The 15,304-nt window shown below is 36.7% G+C and overlaps 1 protein-coding gene across 1 annotated transcript in view; it reads left to right on the top strand.

Moving 5' to 3' along the window:
- The window catches only part of lamb1a (laminin, beta 1a), an 84,230-nt gene that overhangs the window by 48,076 nt on the left and 20,850 nt on the right, over nt 1–15,304 (top strand). Inside the window, exons 19-23 of the mRNA XM_028812513.2 lie at nt 1,127–1,358; nt 1,513–1,676; nt 5,173–5,397; nt 7,916–8,133; nt 10,390–10,486. Of these exons, the coding sequence (XP_028668346.2) occupies nt 1,127–1,358; nt 1,513–1,676; nt 5,173–5,397; nt 7,916–8,133; nt 10,390–10,486 (936 nt within the window). The remainder of the gene's footprint in view (nt 1–1,126; nt 1,359–1,512; nt 1,677–5,172; nt 5,398–7,915; nt 8,134–10,389; nt 10,487–15,304) is intronic.

Here is a 15,304-nt window from a genome sequence, read left to right on the forward strand (position 1 = left end):
CTCTTTCAGAGCAGTTTAGTTTAGTTTGGTACTGACAACAGACCTTGCAGAGTCATACGACTAAAGTAAGCCTTTGTAATCTGTTCAAAAATGTCTCTGCAGTAGTTTCCTTTTTTCTTCCAAGCTCTAGAATATGCTGGGGATTAACACTACCACAGCTTTTCTTAAATTATACCCCACTGAGTGTGATTTGTAATTCAACATTCTCCCTGCTTTTTTAAGTGGTAATGTGCACTTTCTTATTGCAGACATTAATTAACAAGTCAGTTACTACTCTCAGATCTTTTTCATAAGGCTGTAGCTTCAAAACCTGCCCGAAAATAATACATTAATTCAGTTATATTTTAGTTCAGTTGTTCAATATATCAGGTTTTTTTTGAATTGGACATTTTGCTAAGATATTGTAGTGTCATGTACACATCATCGAGTGGGTCACCATCATAACTGTCATATTGAGAATTGGTTGGTGGTGTGTTGTGTCTCTCCTTGCTGTTTTGGCAAAGTAAATAGTTGTTAAAAATGGCAATTTATTTTGCCTTTTGCACCTCTCAGCTCCTTGATTTATTTTGTTTCTTGTAGTTCACATGATGAATGACTTTAGACTGAAACTGCACCTAATTTGTGTTACTTGCTGACTACTGAAAATTACCCTGCCTCTCTGACCACTTTTTTAGATGTCTTGGAAAAAAAGAAAAAGAAGGAAAATTCTTTTCTTTCCTCACCTTCACTAACTCTTTCCCTTAAAGTTTTAGGTTTCGAGTGTTATACAACCCATCTTTGATTGTACATTTATTTACAACAAACCTCTTTTGAAACATATAACATCAAGTCTACCTATATAAGGATCTTGATTATTTCTATAAATTGACACATTTCCCGATAAAATCTTGCCAAGGAAAAAACTAAATAACCCAGGGAAGTCATGGTAGAAAAAAAATGTCTTTGTATCCATAATATGATCTGCAGCTTTCAAACTGTACCATGTGTGTACTGGCAATTTGTTCATTTCATGTGAATTTTGTAATTCAAAACTTCAGTAAAACAAAAGCCCATATAAACTATGATTCTTTCAGGACTGCATGAGCTCAGCCTGGTTTAATTTTAATTTCTTTCTTCCCAAATGAAGCTTGTGAATGCAATTCCCAAGGCTCTATTAACCCTTTTTGCCACCATGAAACTGGACAGTGCCAATGCATTGAAGGAGCCTATGGTCGTCAGTGTGAAAGATGCCTGCCGGGATACTGGGGTTTTCCTAACTGCCACCCCTGTAATTGTAATGGGCATACAGACCACTGTGATCCTCACACTGGGGCATGTATTGGCTGCAGGGATCATACAACTGGCCATCACTGCCAAAGGTGAGAAAATTTCAATCATCATAAACCTATATTTTCAAATGTTTGACAACTTAATGTTTTAATATAAAAAATACAATTCACCTAATATTATTACCAAAAAGTGACTTTTAAGGCAGTGAAGTTTAACTGCAAATAAAAACATTCTGTCTAACAGGTGTTTGAATGGTTACTATGGTGATCCAGTTCTTGGTTCTGGGGATCACTGTCGGCCCTGCCTATGTCCAGATGGCCCACACAGTGGACGACAGTTTGCTAACGACTGCTACCAGAACACAGAGTCTGAACAGGTGGTCTGCGCCTGTAACCCAGGGTACACAGGTAATGCTTTAGCAACTATGAATATGTCGGTTTTTAAACTTCTGACTTTCATACCTTCACAAATGGCATATATAGGATGAGTCAAAATTATGTTAACACTAATGGTACTGCTATGTATATACTAATATACAATTTTTGTGGATGATTTATGTGCCACATATGGTACATGTGTTGAACATGATGGCGAACAGGTTGAGACATTCAACTTTACATTTTCACTAATCTTACATTAATACACAATAAACTGATTATGTTATATAATACAATCTAATTACCTTGCATTGGAATGGCATTCTTTCCAGGAATTGTAATAAAACATGACAAGCTCTGGTTTTTAATGGCCTTGACCTAAAAAAGCAGGTATAAATATGTGGACAATTTATAAATATACTGTATAATGCAAAGTTAACTGACTCACTCACTTACTCATAAACAAAAACACTATTTCCTGTTAAGATAAAAAACTGAAATTTGGTAGAATTATACAGCTAGAGGAGTAGGCATCCACTAAGACAGGATATTTCGATATATCAGTATTTTGGGGTAAACCTGCCCTGGCAATAGAAAAACTAAATACCTGAAAGTTTAAAAAAAATGCTTTAACTGATTTGATTGAAATTTGGTCATGTTATACAGAAAAGGAAAGTGAGCTGACCCATTTTTTTTCTTATTTGTGGAACATTTATTAATTTTATACTAGTGTACATACCCTCCACTGCACAGAGAGTGGGCTTTACGCAAAAGATGAACGGAACAAATCTGATTCATGAGCCAAGCCAACAGCACAACTAACCAATAGGGTGGACGGGCAACTGAAGAAGGAATGGTGTCCTGAAGTGGTCACATATAGTGTATAAAATGAGTTGTGAAATGGAAGAAGAAGAAGACAACATTACATTTATAGTATGCTGTTTAAGACACTTAAAACGCTAAACATAGAGAAGGGGAAACCACTTCAACCAGCACCAATGTATAGCATCCACCTGGATGGTGTGATATCAGCCATTTTGTACCAGTACGCTCACCTCAAATTAGTTATTAGGTGATGAGAGGGTTATAGTTAGCCAGTAAGGAACAGTGGAAAATGGATGGATGGATGGAACAGAGGATGACTAGGGGGCCAGAATGACCAAGCCATCAGGAAACATAAGAAAGATGCCCAGGGATCTTTTATGACAATAGAGAGTCAAGACCTTGGTTTTACATCTAATCCAAAGGACGGCACCAATTTTTACAGCACAGTGTCCTCGTCACTGCACTGGGGCATTGGGATCCACACAGTGACCACAGGGTAAGTGCCCTCTGATGGCTTCACCAACACATCTTCTGGAGCAACCCAAGCCTTTCCTAAATGGTCTCTCATCCAAGTACTGGCCAGGTCTGAACATGCTTAACTTCAGGTGAATTACCTGTTCTGACATGCATGTGGTTTTGGCTGCTGACAAAAGTTCAGTGAAGCTCAATGGTCAGCGAGCACTATAAAGCTTCAGTGAGGGTACCAGGCACTGTAGCTGTGAGTGTAGGTGTTGCTTTACTACAAGCAAAAAGGAAGGGAGAGAGAAGTAGAGGCAGAACTGGTATCCTCAGATCTAAGACAAACATCATCTGTGTAAAGTTAATGGGCAACCCACAAACGTTCTGAAATAATTTTAATTTACATACATATCGCCTTTATTTGAACATGGATGCCACACCCTCCAACTCCACAAAATTCTTTGCATATACACTCGCATCTGCAGAGTTTAAAAAGGGACCACAGACAACTGACAAAAAACATGAAAAGATAATAATACATACTCAAATTTCACATTAAAATTACTGATTTTTCTGTTTCAAATTAAAAGAATACACTTTCCTGTAATATTGTGTTTCACAACGACTGTCAACAAAACTCAAGTCATTAGGATCTTCATTTTCAAGAGTAAGCAACTCCAGTGATCTAGTAACATAATTATTAGCTACTATTTATTTGAGGCTTATTTTCAAATAAGACTTATACAACTTCAAACACAACTGGTTACATTTCTTTTGTTTTTCCATATGGAGCACAGGAATCCACAACTTCAGGATTTATAGTCATTAGTCTAGAGCCTTAACTACTACACTACACCACCTGCAAATAATACAGTAATTTTCCATCCATCCATCCATTTACCAACCCGCTGAATCCGAACACAGGGTCACGGGGGTCTGCTGGAGCCAATCCCAGCCAACACAGGGCACAAGGCAGGAAACAATCCCAGGCAGGGTGCCAACCCACCGCAGGACACACACAAACACACCCACACACCAAGCACACACTAGGGACAATTTAGAATCGCCAATCCACCTAACTTGCATGTCTTTGGACTGTGGGAGGAAACCGGAGCGCCCGGAGGAAACCTACGCAGACACGGGGAGAACATGCAAACTCCACACAGGGAGGACCCGGGAAGCGAACCCAGGTCCCCAGATCTCCCAACTGCGAGGCAGCAGCGCTACCCACTGTGCCACCGTGCCTCCCAATTTTCCTTGGTTTAAAAAAAGTTTTTCCCATTGTGTCACTGTTTAAGAGGGGGTGTCGGAGGGTCAATTGCGTCTCCTTGAGGTGCATTTAGCCCCCCTCTCCAAAACTCGAGCGGCAGAGACGCAAAGTGGTTTGCACATAGTGCGGTTTGGAGGTAGGGTTTGGTGGGTCCAGCGAAGCAAGCAGGGGGCTAAGCCCCCTAGTCTTTAAAATATATTGTGTTTTTTGGTAGATGTTTAGTTTATGAGACTACATGTATGTACAATGGTGGGTACAATTTAAAATTGTATTATATACAGAATAATAGAATTACTGTTAATCAACCAAGGCATTAAAACATTTACATAAAGAGAAGCAAACATCAGCAATACAATAAGATTAGGAGAATGGGGCAAGTGTAAAAAATGAGAAAAAATGATGTCTTCAGCTTGTAGCCAAATGTGGAGACAAACATTTTCCTGTTATAGCATCTTTCTGTAGTTAGCCAAATGCCAGTGGTAATTTATTTTTGTATAAAATTTTTGTCACAGGTAGTGCAGATCTCACATTACATGACTTCTAATCGTTGGGCAAGTCAGTTTTGCCGACTGCAGTTGCTGATCTCATTGTTGGACCATATCAATTTACACAAGTGAAAAACACTGGTCATGTCACATTTAGCAAACATCCATGCACAAGTCATGCTCATACAGTACCTTTTTCTGACAGCCAATAATGTGACCTTTAGGTATTTACTCAAAGTTACAATGAGTTGTAGGCGGGAATTAAACTGTCAGACATTAGCACACACTGGCTAAGGTGGAGAAACTGCTGACAGACAGTAGGATTTTCCACCATAACACTTAATGAACAAAATGAGAAAAAGGCAGACTTAGGCGAATAACAGCTGTTCAAAGTGTGTTACAGTTAAGTAATGAAGATATATAATTCAGCTCAGTTTCAGTAAGCCAGTTTGAATTTGATAATTTGAACTCTTTCTGCTCCATACAGGTGTCAGATGTGACCAATGTACTCCAGGCTACTATGGCAACCCTGATGTAACAGGAGGAGCATGTCAGCCATGTCGGTGTAATAACAACATTGACATGCTGGACCCAGACTCTTGTGACGTACGCACTGGTTTGTGCTTGAAATGTCTCTACCACACAGAAGGAGAAAGCTGTGAACGTTGTATGCTTGGCTATTTCGGAGACGCAGTAAACCACAGCTGTAGAAGTAAGATTTTGTTGTTGTTTGTTTTTGTTTTCGCTTTTCTTTTTCTTGTTTTCATTCTCGTACTTATTAGGATTGCACTTTATCATTAATGATGTTGCATTTGAAACTCAAGGTAAGGCAGGCCCCACAAGTCAGCTTGTGTAGATACTTTGAATTAATGGCATTGCTAGTGCAAATGTAAAAACAAAAAAATATAAAAAATAATTGTTGGTGTTTAAGAGGGGGGAAGATGGGGGAAATACCCATGTATTCCTAAAACTGACTGGGTATGCTAGCACACTTGCACACAGCCTACAGATTATTCAGCAAAAGTATGTCAAGAAACACTACTGGGGTTCCATTACACCAACAGAAATAAGCCTTCGTAATGCCTCAATATGAATGTGACCACAAAAGCAGAACTTTTCTTTCTTTTCAATTTTCTCTGTTTTTAGTCATTCTGGTGTGTGTTCAGAATATAGATATATGTTATCTATTTATTTAGTTTACTTAAAAAAGCTTCTGAAAATAGCCAAATTTCTTCCAGAAACAAAAAACAAAAAACAAAGTACTATCTATCAATCACACTCTTGACACTACCCAATTGTAAAATATTTAGGTTTATAGTGGTTTTTGTTGGAGGGCTCTCCTTTGACACATGAAGTACTGTACTGTGGTTGCATGTTTGTTAAATAGCCGGGATAATGGTGGGGGTTTGGTATCCCACTATGATCACCTTTCAGTTTAAGATACATAGAAACCAGAATTTAATTTCAACAAAAAAGAAGTTTGTCCTGTTATGGTCCCTTTCTAGCATGTACTCTTCTCTCTTTGCATCCCCAATAAGAATGAAAATCACCTATTGAGTACAAAAATGGCTTTCTGACAATTCTTGTTTAAAAAATAGACTAGTTTGACTATTTAAAGAGACTAGTTTGACATACTCCATTAGATAAGATGTGCTGCCTGTAATAAATGATTACTGTTCAGGGTAATATATACAATAAACATCCTGGTATCAACCCAAATATAATATTGGCCATATTACTACTTAAGCAATCTCTACAAAATTAAAACTAAGCGATTCTGTTTCTACTTTGGTACTCTCTTTGAGCCAAAGTCATGTATGGCTATTTGTGTCCCTCAATACTATAACATCAACATAAAGGAATCAATCATTTTCACATTTTTGTTATTCAGCAATAATTCTTGAAACAATGCACAAAGGGGGAAATTGTTGTGACATTAGTTCTAGTGGAGTTCTAGTGGTTGGTCAATTATTCCAAGTACATGAACTTATCATTTGACAGCGTCTTTATGTAAAACAACTTGTTTGTTTTTTGCACAGCTTTCCATAATATATTTAAATAATTGTGTTACAAGCAGAAAGTTGTATTCTTGCTAGGCACTAATTATTTACATTTCAGGACTTTTTTCACAACTTTTATTTTACAACATGCCACATAGTTTTGTTAATTAAGCTGCACTGGTTCTTTTGTATAACCTTTTGTTTGAAGATCAGAAGTTGACTGCCTGCTGTTTTGTAAATCTCCTATGCATACAAAAAGACCTTATTTCCTACAAGTCATCATCTCCACAAAAAAGAGACAGGAAGGCACTGGTGATCTATCATTCAGGGAGGACTTCTATTGATTCAATTCTTCACAGAAGAAGCTATTGTACCGTCATGTTGGAATCCTGCATCAAGAAGCTATACTCATGTGTAGTCAGCCTTTAAATGATTGTGAATATTTTCTCTAAGAGTCTGTGTGTGTTGCCTTTCATTTTGAATAGGCAGGACGTTATTTAACTTGGTCAGGGTCATAAAAAGAAGTGAGTGAAATTTGAACCTGCATGCCATCAAAATGGCTATGTAACTTGACTTGGCAGTTTATTTTTGAGTCCTATGACCTTCAGTGTGAAGAACTACTATACTTCTTTATTCCTTGAAATATGCTCACCCTTAATGTTTTTTTTACCAGTTTCCAAGAACATGATTCACTATTTAAACTTGATCATTCTGCTTAACCAGCTTTGTTAATGCTTTAGAAAATTCTAAAGACATGATATAATTCTTTAACATAGCATCTTTATTCAAGAGTGAGACCCATCCTTATGTCCAAGGATGAACATGAACAAGTAGAAACATAGAAAGATGTCAACAGTGGTGTGAAAGTCTAAAAAAATTACATTATCTCAAAGACACTGTTTTGGCCTGTTATCCCACAAGCCTCCTTAATAACTGAACCTTTCCATACTTTCATTTTACGTATCTCTTGTTTAGGTAGTGTTCTTGTGTATTTCTGACAGTAAATAATGTTCAAGTTGGACAGTCAACTTGTCCTTGGTTATTTAAATCCACTTTATATGTATTTTCTGTCTTTCCTTCCTCAACCCCATTAAACCTCTATAGCAGCTGCTACTTGGCCAAGGAGCTTTTTTATTTTACACTGTCAATTCTAAGGATATATCTAAAGTACTGAGATGGTATTATTTGGCACTACCTACATCTAACTGTTTTATTTCTTTCCCATTTTAGAGTGTTCATGTAATTATTTGGGCACAGCAAATGAAACATGTCCATCGAACAACGAATGCCACTGTGACCGTGACAACGGGCAGTGCCAATGCCTTCCAAATGTGATTGGTCAAAACTGTGATCAGTGTGCACTGGATACCTGGAATCTGGCTAGTGGTCAAGGATGTGAATCTTGCAATTGCCATGAAACACATTCATTTAGCTCATCCTGCAATGAGGTACCATTCAGCCTTCTTTTAAAACATTTTGCTCTTTAATGACATAGTAACATGTCCATGGCTCTAAAATAAATACCACGTAACAATAAAGTGTCTATCATAACTAATGTTTAGTTATCCATGGGGACACTATGGTGCTACCATGCTATCTCAGCTTTAGTTGGCAGCATGTGCTGATAACGCGTTGCCACACAATGAACCACCTGAATTGGGGCCCAAGTGCAGCGGGTGACACCTCAGCACCACACTGGATCAGTGTGAGGTTTTTTATGGTGGCTGGAGTGCAAAATCCTGCCACCAACCCCCAGATTTTCCCTTAAAGTTAGAGGATCTGCTTGCACGGCTGGATGCAGATTAATAAACTTAATTTGATTTCTTCCCATATCCTAAACACATGCGCGCTAGTGTAAATAACAGCTTCATACTGACCCCAATGTCCCTTACAATAGATAAGCATATCAATCAAGAGTAACTCCTGCTCTGTTTCCTAATATGATGAGGTAGATGCTCACCCCTGTGTTCCAGTATTGTATTAAGCAGGCTCGGAAAATGGATGGAAAATTTTTTATGTCAATGAAAGATCCAGACTATAGCTAATAAATCAAGCTGTGTAAGCACTAGCACTCAGGAGCATAACATCCCAACTGCAGGTTTTCTTCGCTTCTTAAAGGGCTGCATGACTTTAAGATACATCTAATGCACTCGAAGTCGTACTGCATGAGTACAGTTGAATGCTGCCAACAAATTCAAAATAAAATACATTCAGAGTAAACTTCTTGATAAAATGCTGAAGACTTGTACTTTTGTAGTGATGCTCATTTTAACATGAAAATAAATGAAACCTCTCTGGCACTGATTGCAAAGGTTGTGCGTCCCGATGATCAAGTTACTCACCTGTATAAACAGTTTGAGTTTTAACTAAAAGAATGTTTAGACCAGAATTTCTTCTTTTTCTACCTGGCGGTGTCGCTCTCGGGGTGCCGGACAGTCTGGCTGTGGCTTCATGCCGCCCTGTGCCAGAATAATGTGGCCTAGAACCGCCTGTTGGTTCGTAGCGAACCTACAGAAGTCCAGCTCTGTTTGGAATGTAGGCGTGCGCACACGAGCAGACGTCGTATTTTAGTGCGTGCGCGTACATGTGACGGTGTTGCTGGAGTTCACTTCAGAATACGGCAGCAGTACTGAAAAGAGCAGCCGGAGTCAGTACTGTAGGTAGAGTAAGTGTGCTACAGATCTGAGTAATAGCTGATAATACTCATTTGTACTCTCTGAACTGTTAGACAGTGAGAGAGTTGCAGAAATTAGTGATCAGGGCTGATAATTCATATAGTTAAGACTGGTTTTGCACATTTTTGATTGCTTGTGCATGCAAGACTAAATATGTGGAACTTATTTTTTATTTAATTATTTATTATGCATATTGTAAAAGGCACAGTGTCATTAATTTAATAACATTTATTTTTGCACTTATTTATTGCTTTTGAGCACCTTTTACTGTTTTAAATTATTTATTGCACAATAAATTCACTCATTTTTTGCATCAACATCTCTGTTGTCTGCCTCCGTATTTGTCCAGCTGGTTCTACAATCTGCAGCTTTGATTACCTGCCATGGTGATTAATGTTCCATCCATATTTATGATCCATCCATCTATTTTCAAATTTGCTTATACAGGTGAGTGTGATGGTGTGGTGGGCAAGGCTATCACAGACACACTGGGCTGATTTAGTTAGTACTTGACCCAACCTTTACATATTTGTGATGTGAGAATTAAACATAAATTCCTAGAGGAAAGACACAGGGACAATGTGCAAACGCTACAAAGACTTAAGAATCCCAGATTGGGATTTAATCATAGACTATGTGGTACCAGCATAAAACCACTGAAACAATGTACTACTCCATATTTAATATAAATCAAAATAAATAAAAATTTCCGGAGATGCAGATTAAAAATACCTGACAAACAGATTTTTGACGTACTGTAAATCGCTATAAATGCCAAACAATTCTGATCATGTCTAGTTAAGAATATATTGCTTGCTCATCATTATGCCTTTTTGTGAATTTGTAATTACCATAGTTATATGTAGGGTCTATTGAGGAAAATCAGAAATGTAAATGAGGCATAAGTTAAATGGAAAAGAAATCATTAAAGCACTGTTATTCTTTATTATGGCTACGAAGCTTCTGTACTTGCAAAGATTTGGTCATGTTTGTTTTTCATTAATATTAATGGGAAAATATTTTCTGCAGTTGACAGGTCAGTGTTCGTGCAAGCCAGGATTTGGAGGGCGGACATGCAGCAACTGTCAAGAGCTCTTCTGGGGCGACCCTGAAGTAGAGTGTAAAGGTAAAAATAGTACTTTTGTAAGTGTTGCATTTGTTATTAGGATTATCTTGTACAGTATACGAATATTACAATACTGTTAGTTTGCTGTTATTTTTCATTGAGGTTAGCCACTCTGACTTTTTTTGGTATCTTCATGTTTCTCTAGTGACTAAATAATTCTGTGCCTTTATTATTGTATAGAAAACATTTTAATTTTAACACTCTTAAATCTACAAAGCCTTTCATTTTCTTAATAAAATGGAATTCTGCATAATTCTTATGTTTTTGTTACTTGAAAATAATTGTGATGTCTTCTTTTTACTGTTGTTGGTTTGCCTATATTTAAGGAACATTTGCAAAGTGTTAATGCTACGCTTATGTCATTTTTGCATACAATAATACACCCAAATGGTTCCTCTGCACCTATGCATTTCATGCAAATAAGTAAAAGTACATGTGTAATAAGGTCAAGCCATGCATTATATGCATATACTTATAAGAGTGAAAAGTATACAAAGATAAGTGCAGCAGATATCCAATGTGGTCCTGGTAAATGCACATATATACTATAACTACACCAAGGAAATCTCTCCTGCTTTCCCCATACAACACACACAATTATTCTCCTCACATTATGACTTTCCTTTTCTATATTGTAGTTTCCCATTTTGTTTCCTCTACTCACAGCTCTCAAGCTCACTGCTTTAAATTAAGATTTGCTATTTCTCACTATTTAGTATTATTCATGTCTATGCTTTCCTGCACATTTATGCCTTTCAGCTTCAGTTTCAGTTAAAAATGGCTTTTTGGGTAACCACTTTAGACTTCATCCTACGCCTGTTTTATAGCAAAGGAATTTTTCTAAGATCTCATAAGATCAGAAATATTTTGAGAACCTTACTGTAAAAAACCTCACACTGTTCCACTCCATTCGAAGTAGTGTGGTGCTGAGGTGTCACCCATTGTATGACTGCGCTCAGGTCCTAATTTGGGATCCTGAGGTGGTTCATCATGTGGTGGGTGCAGCAACACACTGTATCAGTGTATGCTCCCCCTCTCCTCCTCTCTCTTCTTGTTTAAAGTGAAGCACTTTATTAGGGGATACATATTCAAGGTATATCATTAAGGAAAATGTCTACTGGCTAGTCCATTGTGTACTTGATGTTAATACTTTGGTTGATTCCTGAGTCTACACATAAGATCAGTAAAAAAAAAGTGCTGTACGGTGTATGTACCCCAAATTAAAATTTTCTTATACATAATAAGAACTGTCCTGCGGTGGGTTGGCACTCTGCCCGGGATTGGTTCCTGCCTTGTGCCCTGTGTTGGCTGGGATTGGCTCCAGCAGACCCCCGTGACCCTGTGTTCGGATTCAGCGGGTTGGAAAATGGATGGATGGATAATAAGAACTTGTTTGCAGCTTACAGTCCTAAATTTTAATTAGAGTAAATTTCTCTGATTATTTTTGCTGTTTTTAGTTTAGTATTTTCTGAAAGTATTTCTGGTTGATGGTTAGTGCTTAGTACTGCTTGTGTGTTGTTTGCATATTCTTCCCATATCTGTGTGTCTCTTTTCCTGTATACTCTTGTTTTACCCAGAAAAAAGTATGTTAGAATATTTGAGTACCTGGATTAGTTGTGTAAAAGGATGTGCCTTGAGATGGACTGTTTTCTTGTTTGCTTTGTGCTCAGTGATCATGGGATAGGCCCTCCTACCAGCCATTGCAATAAAACTGGATTATGTGGGTTTAAAAATGAAGGGGTGCCTTTTTGTTATGCTTTTCTTTTTTTATATACTTTTTTGTACTTAACAAGTGCTAGTTATTCAAAAGGCTTATTGTTAATCATAAAGAAGCATTTAAGCAAGTAGCAATACATCAGGAATTGTTTTAAAAATAGTTGGTCACAGGCTGGGACTGTAGACTGCCTTTATATCCCAAAATAAAGTTTAACAACACTCAACATGCCTCAGAAGAGCAATATTCAGGCATACTCGAATAGGGAGGTACAGTTAAAAGATATTAATTACCAAATTGTGATAAACATTAAAAAATAAACAAAGATAGAAAATACTTCAAAGTAATTGCAATGAAGAGAAAAAAAAACTAACTTCAAAACTAACTTGTAAAAACAAAGCCCAACAGCACATGTGTAACACTAACTGAAACCTCTTGAACGTTGTGTGCCTTTACTTGAATCTTTAAGGTTTACATTTCCACACACATTTTGTTTAAGTGCAGAGTTGCAAAAATGCTGTCAGACTGGATATCCCACCTTGAAAATTTCATGTACCTTTTATAATCATTGTTGGTTATGGAACACCACCCCCCACCCCCTTAATTATTTTAAACAGTAAATCTTCTTTTTATTCCTTCAACACAGGAATAAACCTTTACTTTAACTGTTCCTTCTATTTATCTATGAAGGGCTTCTTCAGCCAAAATGTGTATAAACATGCTACACAAACTATGTCCCTACTTTATTTCACTGTAATACAGTCAATTTGGCATGTTCAAGTCTGCATGAATTGTGCCTTAATTTGATCTCATATAAGACTCTTTGATGTGCATTTTAATAAAATTTTTTGATTAACAGGGAACAGTAAAAGAAATGTTATGTGTTTAATCAAAAACAATTTTTACTGTAGTCTAGAGAAAACAAGTAGTATTAGATTAAAGGCAGAGCATTTATGGATTATTTCAAAGAATGAAAAGTGCAATCCTGACTGCATGTTGTATTGAGAACAGCAACAAACATCTTATCAATTTAAATTGAACATTCATTACAGGTAATGCAGTACCCAAAGGAAGCCTTATACATTTAATTCAATGGTAATTACATATTAAATAAACAGAGTACACAGTGGTATAGTAAACGTGTCCTTAAAAGTCTATGATTACCACAGTTTACTTAATAGGACTGTGTTAGTGGTAAACACATGGTAATTTACAAAACCAATATAACTGTACTGTGGTTCACTCAAATGCTACAGTATTCTATGGCCTTTTATATAGTACATATTTTTTCCTGGTACACATACTACATAATATTATATGAAAGTGCATAATTTATCATAAATTATATTTTTAATGAAAATAATCTGGAATAAGTTTGTGGTGCTACAGTATCCACACTTGTATTAAAATGCAGTGGCATATATACTGCTACTTTTATATGTATACATAGTAGCATTTTTAATAAGTGCCTTCTGAAGACAAATGAGCCTCAGTGTTCTAGTGATGACTGATGAAAGTAGGAATGTCTTTTAACTTGAATGAATAGACTCAGCTGAAAAAAAACTTCAAATAAAAGTTTTTAGGTCTTTGCTTTGTTGCTAAAAGTGGTCATCAAGTTTCTTCTTTTAAATGTAAATCACTCATTAGCAAACACTTGAGATTTATCATTGCCTCAATGTGTCAACATATCTTCTTAGATGGAATCCAAGTTAAATTAGCTTTTGTTATGACTGAATTTCTTTTTGTTTTAAAGCTGTGTTCATATATCAAAAAACTATGTTGAGGTTAGTCAAAAATATGCATCTGGATACCTGTATAATGTAGTTAAGACAGTACATTTCCTAAGGCATTTTACTTTTGGGGTCTTTCAGATATGCTAATTAAAAATCACTCATTGAAATTATGTAGTTCAATTTTGTTCTTTTTTTTTGCATTGTCAGCTAAACCACTTTGTGATAGTCTTCACTGTAATAGGTGCAAATAACATAAAGACTAATGGGTTGCTTAGTTATGAGTCTGATTCCAGATTTTAATGATTATGTTATTCTTAGGAATCAGAGATTTGCCTTTTTGAATTTTGTGCTCCCAAAAAACACCCTCATAACTAATTGTGCACGTTAATTGGGCAATTATGAAGTAACCTAGCATGAGTTAGGGATTGGCTAGTTAGTTCCTGCCTCATGTATTATTCTGCTGGGATAGGCTGCAGATCCTCGCAACACTGAATTACAATCAACCATCCAGATAATGGATATGCTAGGGTCCATTAATGTTATAGGAGGTTACTGCTTCTGACCAGTGCATTCCACTGACTTATGCTTACCCTTGCATGGATAAGAACACAATATTTTTAATATGAAAACAGAGTGTGGATTGTTAGCAGTGGGTAGACCTGTTTTTACTTTTCAGATAATGTGATGTTTCTTGTGAATTAAAACCATATGGTGACTATTATTCAGTGGATATTGCCTTTGCCCGTAGCTGTCTGTATTTATGAAGAATGAGAGAGAGTCAAAGAGAGAGAGAGTATAAAGCATTGCTTTGATGGCAGCTGCACAGAAACTTGTTACAGCCTAAAATATAGAAGATCTTCTTTGCTATTAAACAGAAGTCATTTGACTTCCTTTCATTATTATCTAGTTCCTTTTCTTCATTTTTATTTATATTTTGTGAGGTCATAACTTGGATGACTATTTAAAGGCAAGTATTAGTCTAAAACCTTCTTCTCCAGTTTGCACCGTGTCTGCCTTCAGTCAGACCCATCAACAAAAGAATTAATAAGCAAGCAAAAAAAAGCTCCTTGCAGTTTTCTTTCAACCATTGTATCCTTAATAGAGCTACAGTATTTGAAATGTTAAAATTAAATTGAATCAGTGAACCATTTTTATGTTTTTTGTGTGGATAAAAGGCATTTTATATGCAAGCTGCTGATTACAATGCAAAAAGTAGCAGGCAGTTAATATAGTATGGCAGTATGTGAGAACCCTAACTACAAAGAGGACTATTTCATTTATGTTAGGTAGAATGCCCAGAGGGGACTGGGCGGTCTCGTGGCCTGGAACCCCTACAGATTTTATTTTATTCTCCAGCTTTCTGGAGTTTTT

Source organism: Erpetoichthys calabaricus, chromosome 1, assembly GCF_900747795.2.
Source record: "Erpetoichthys calabaricus chromosome 1, fErpCal1.3, whole genome shotgun sequence".
NCBI classification, from domain to species: domain Eukaryota; kingdom Metazoa; phylum Chordata; class Cladistia; order Polypteriformes; family Polypteridae; genus Erpetoichthys; species Erpetoichthys calabaricus.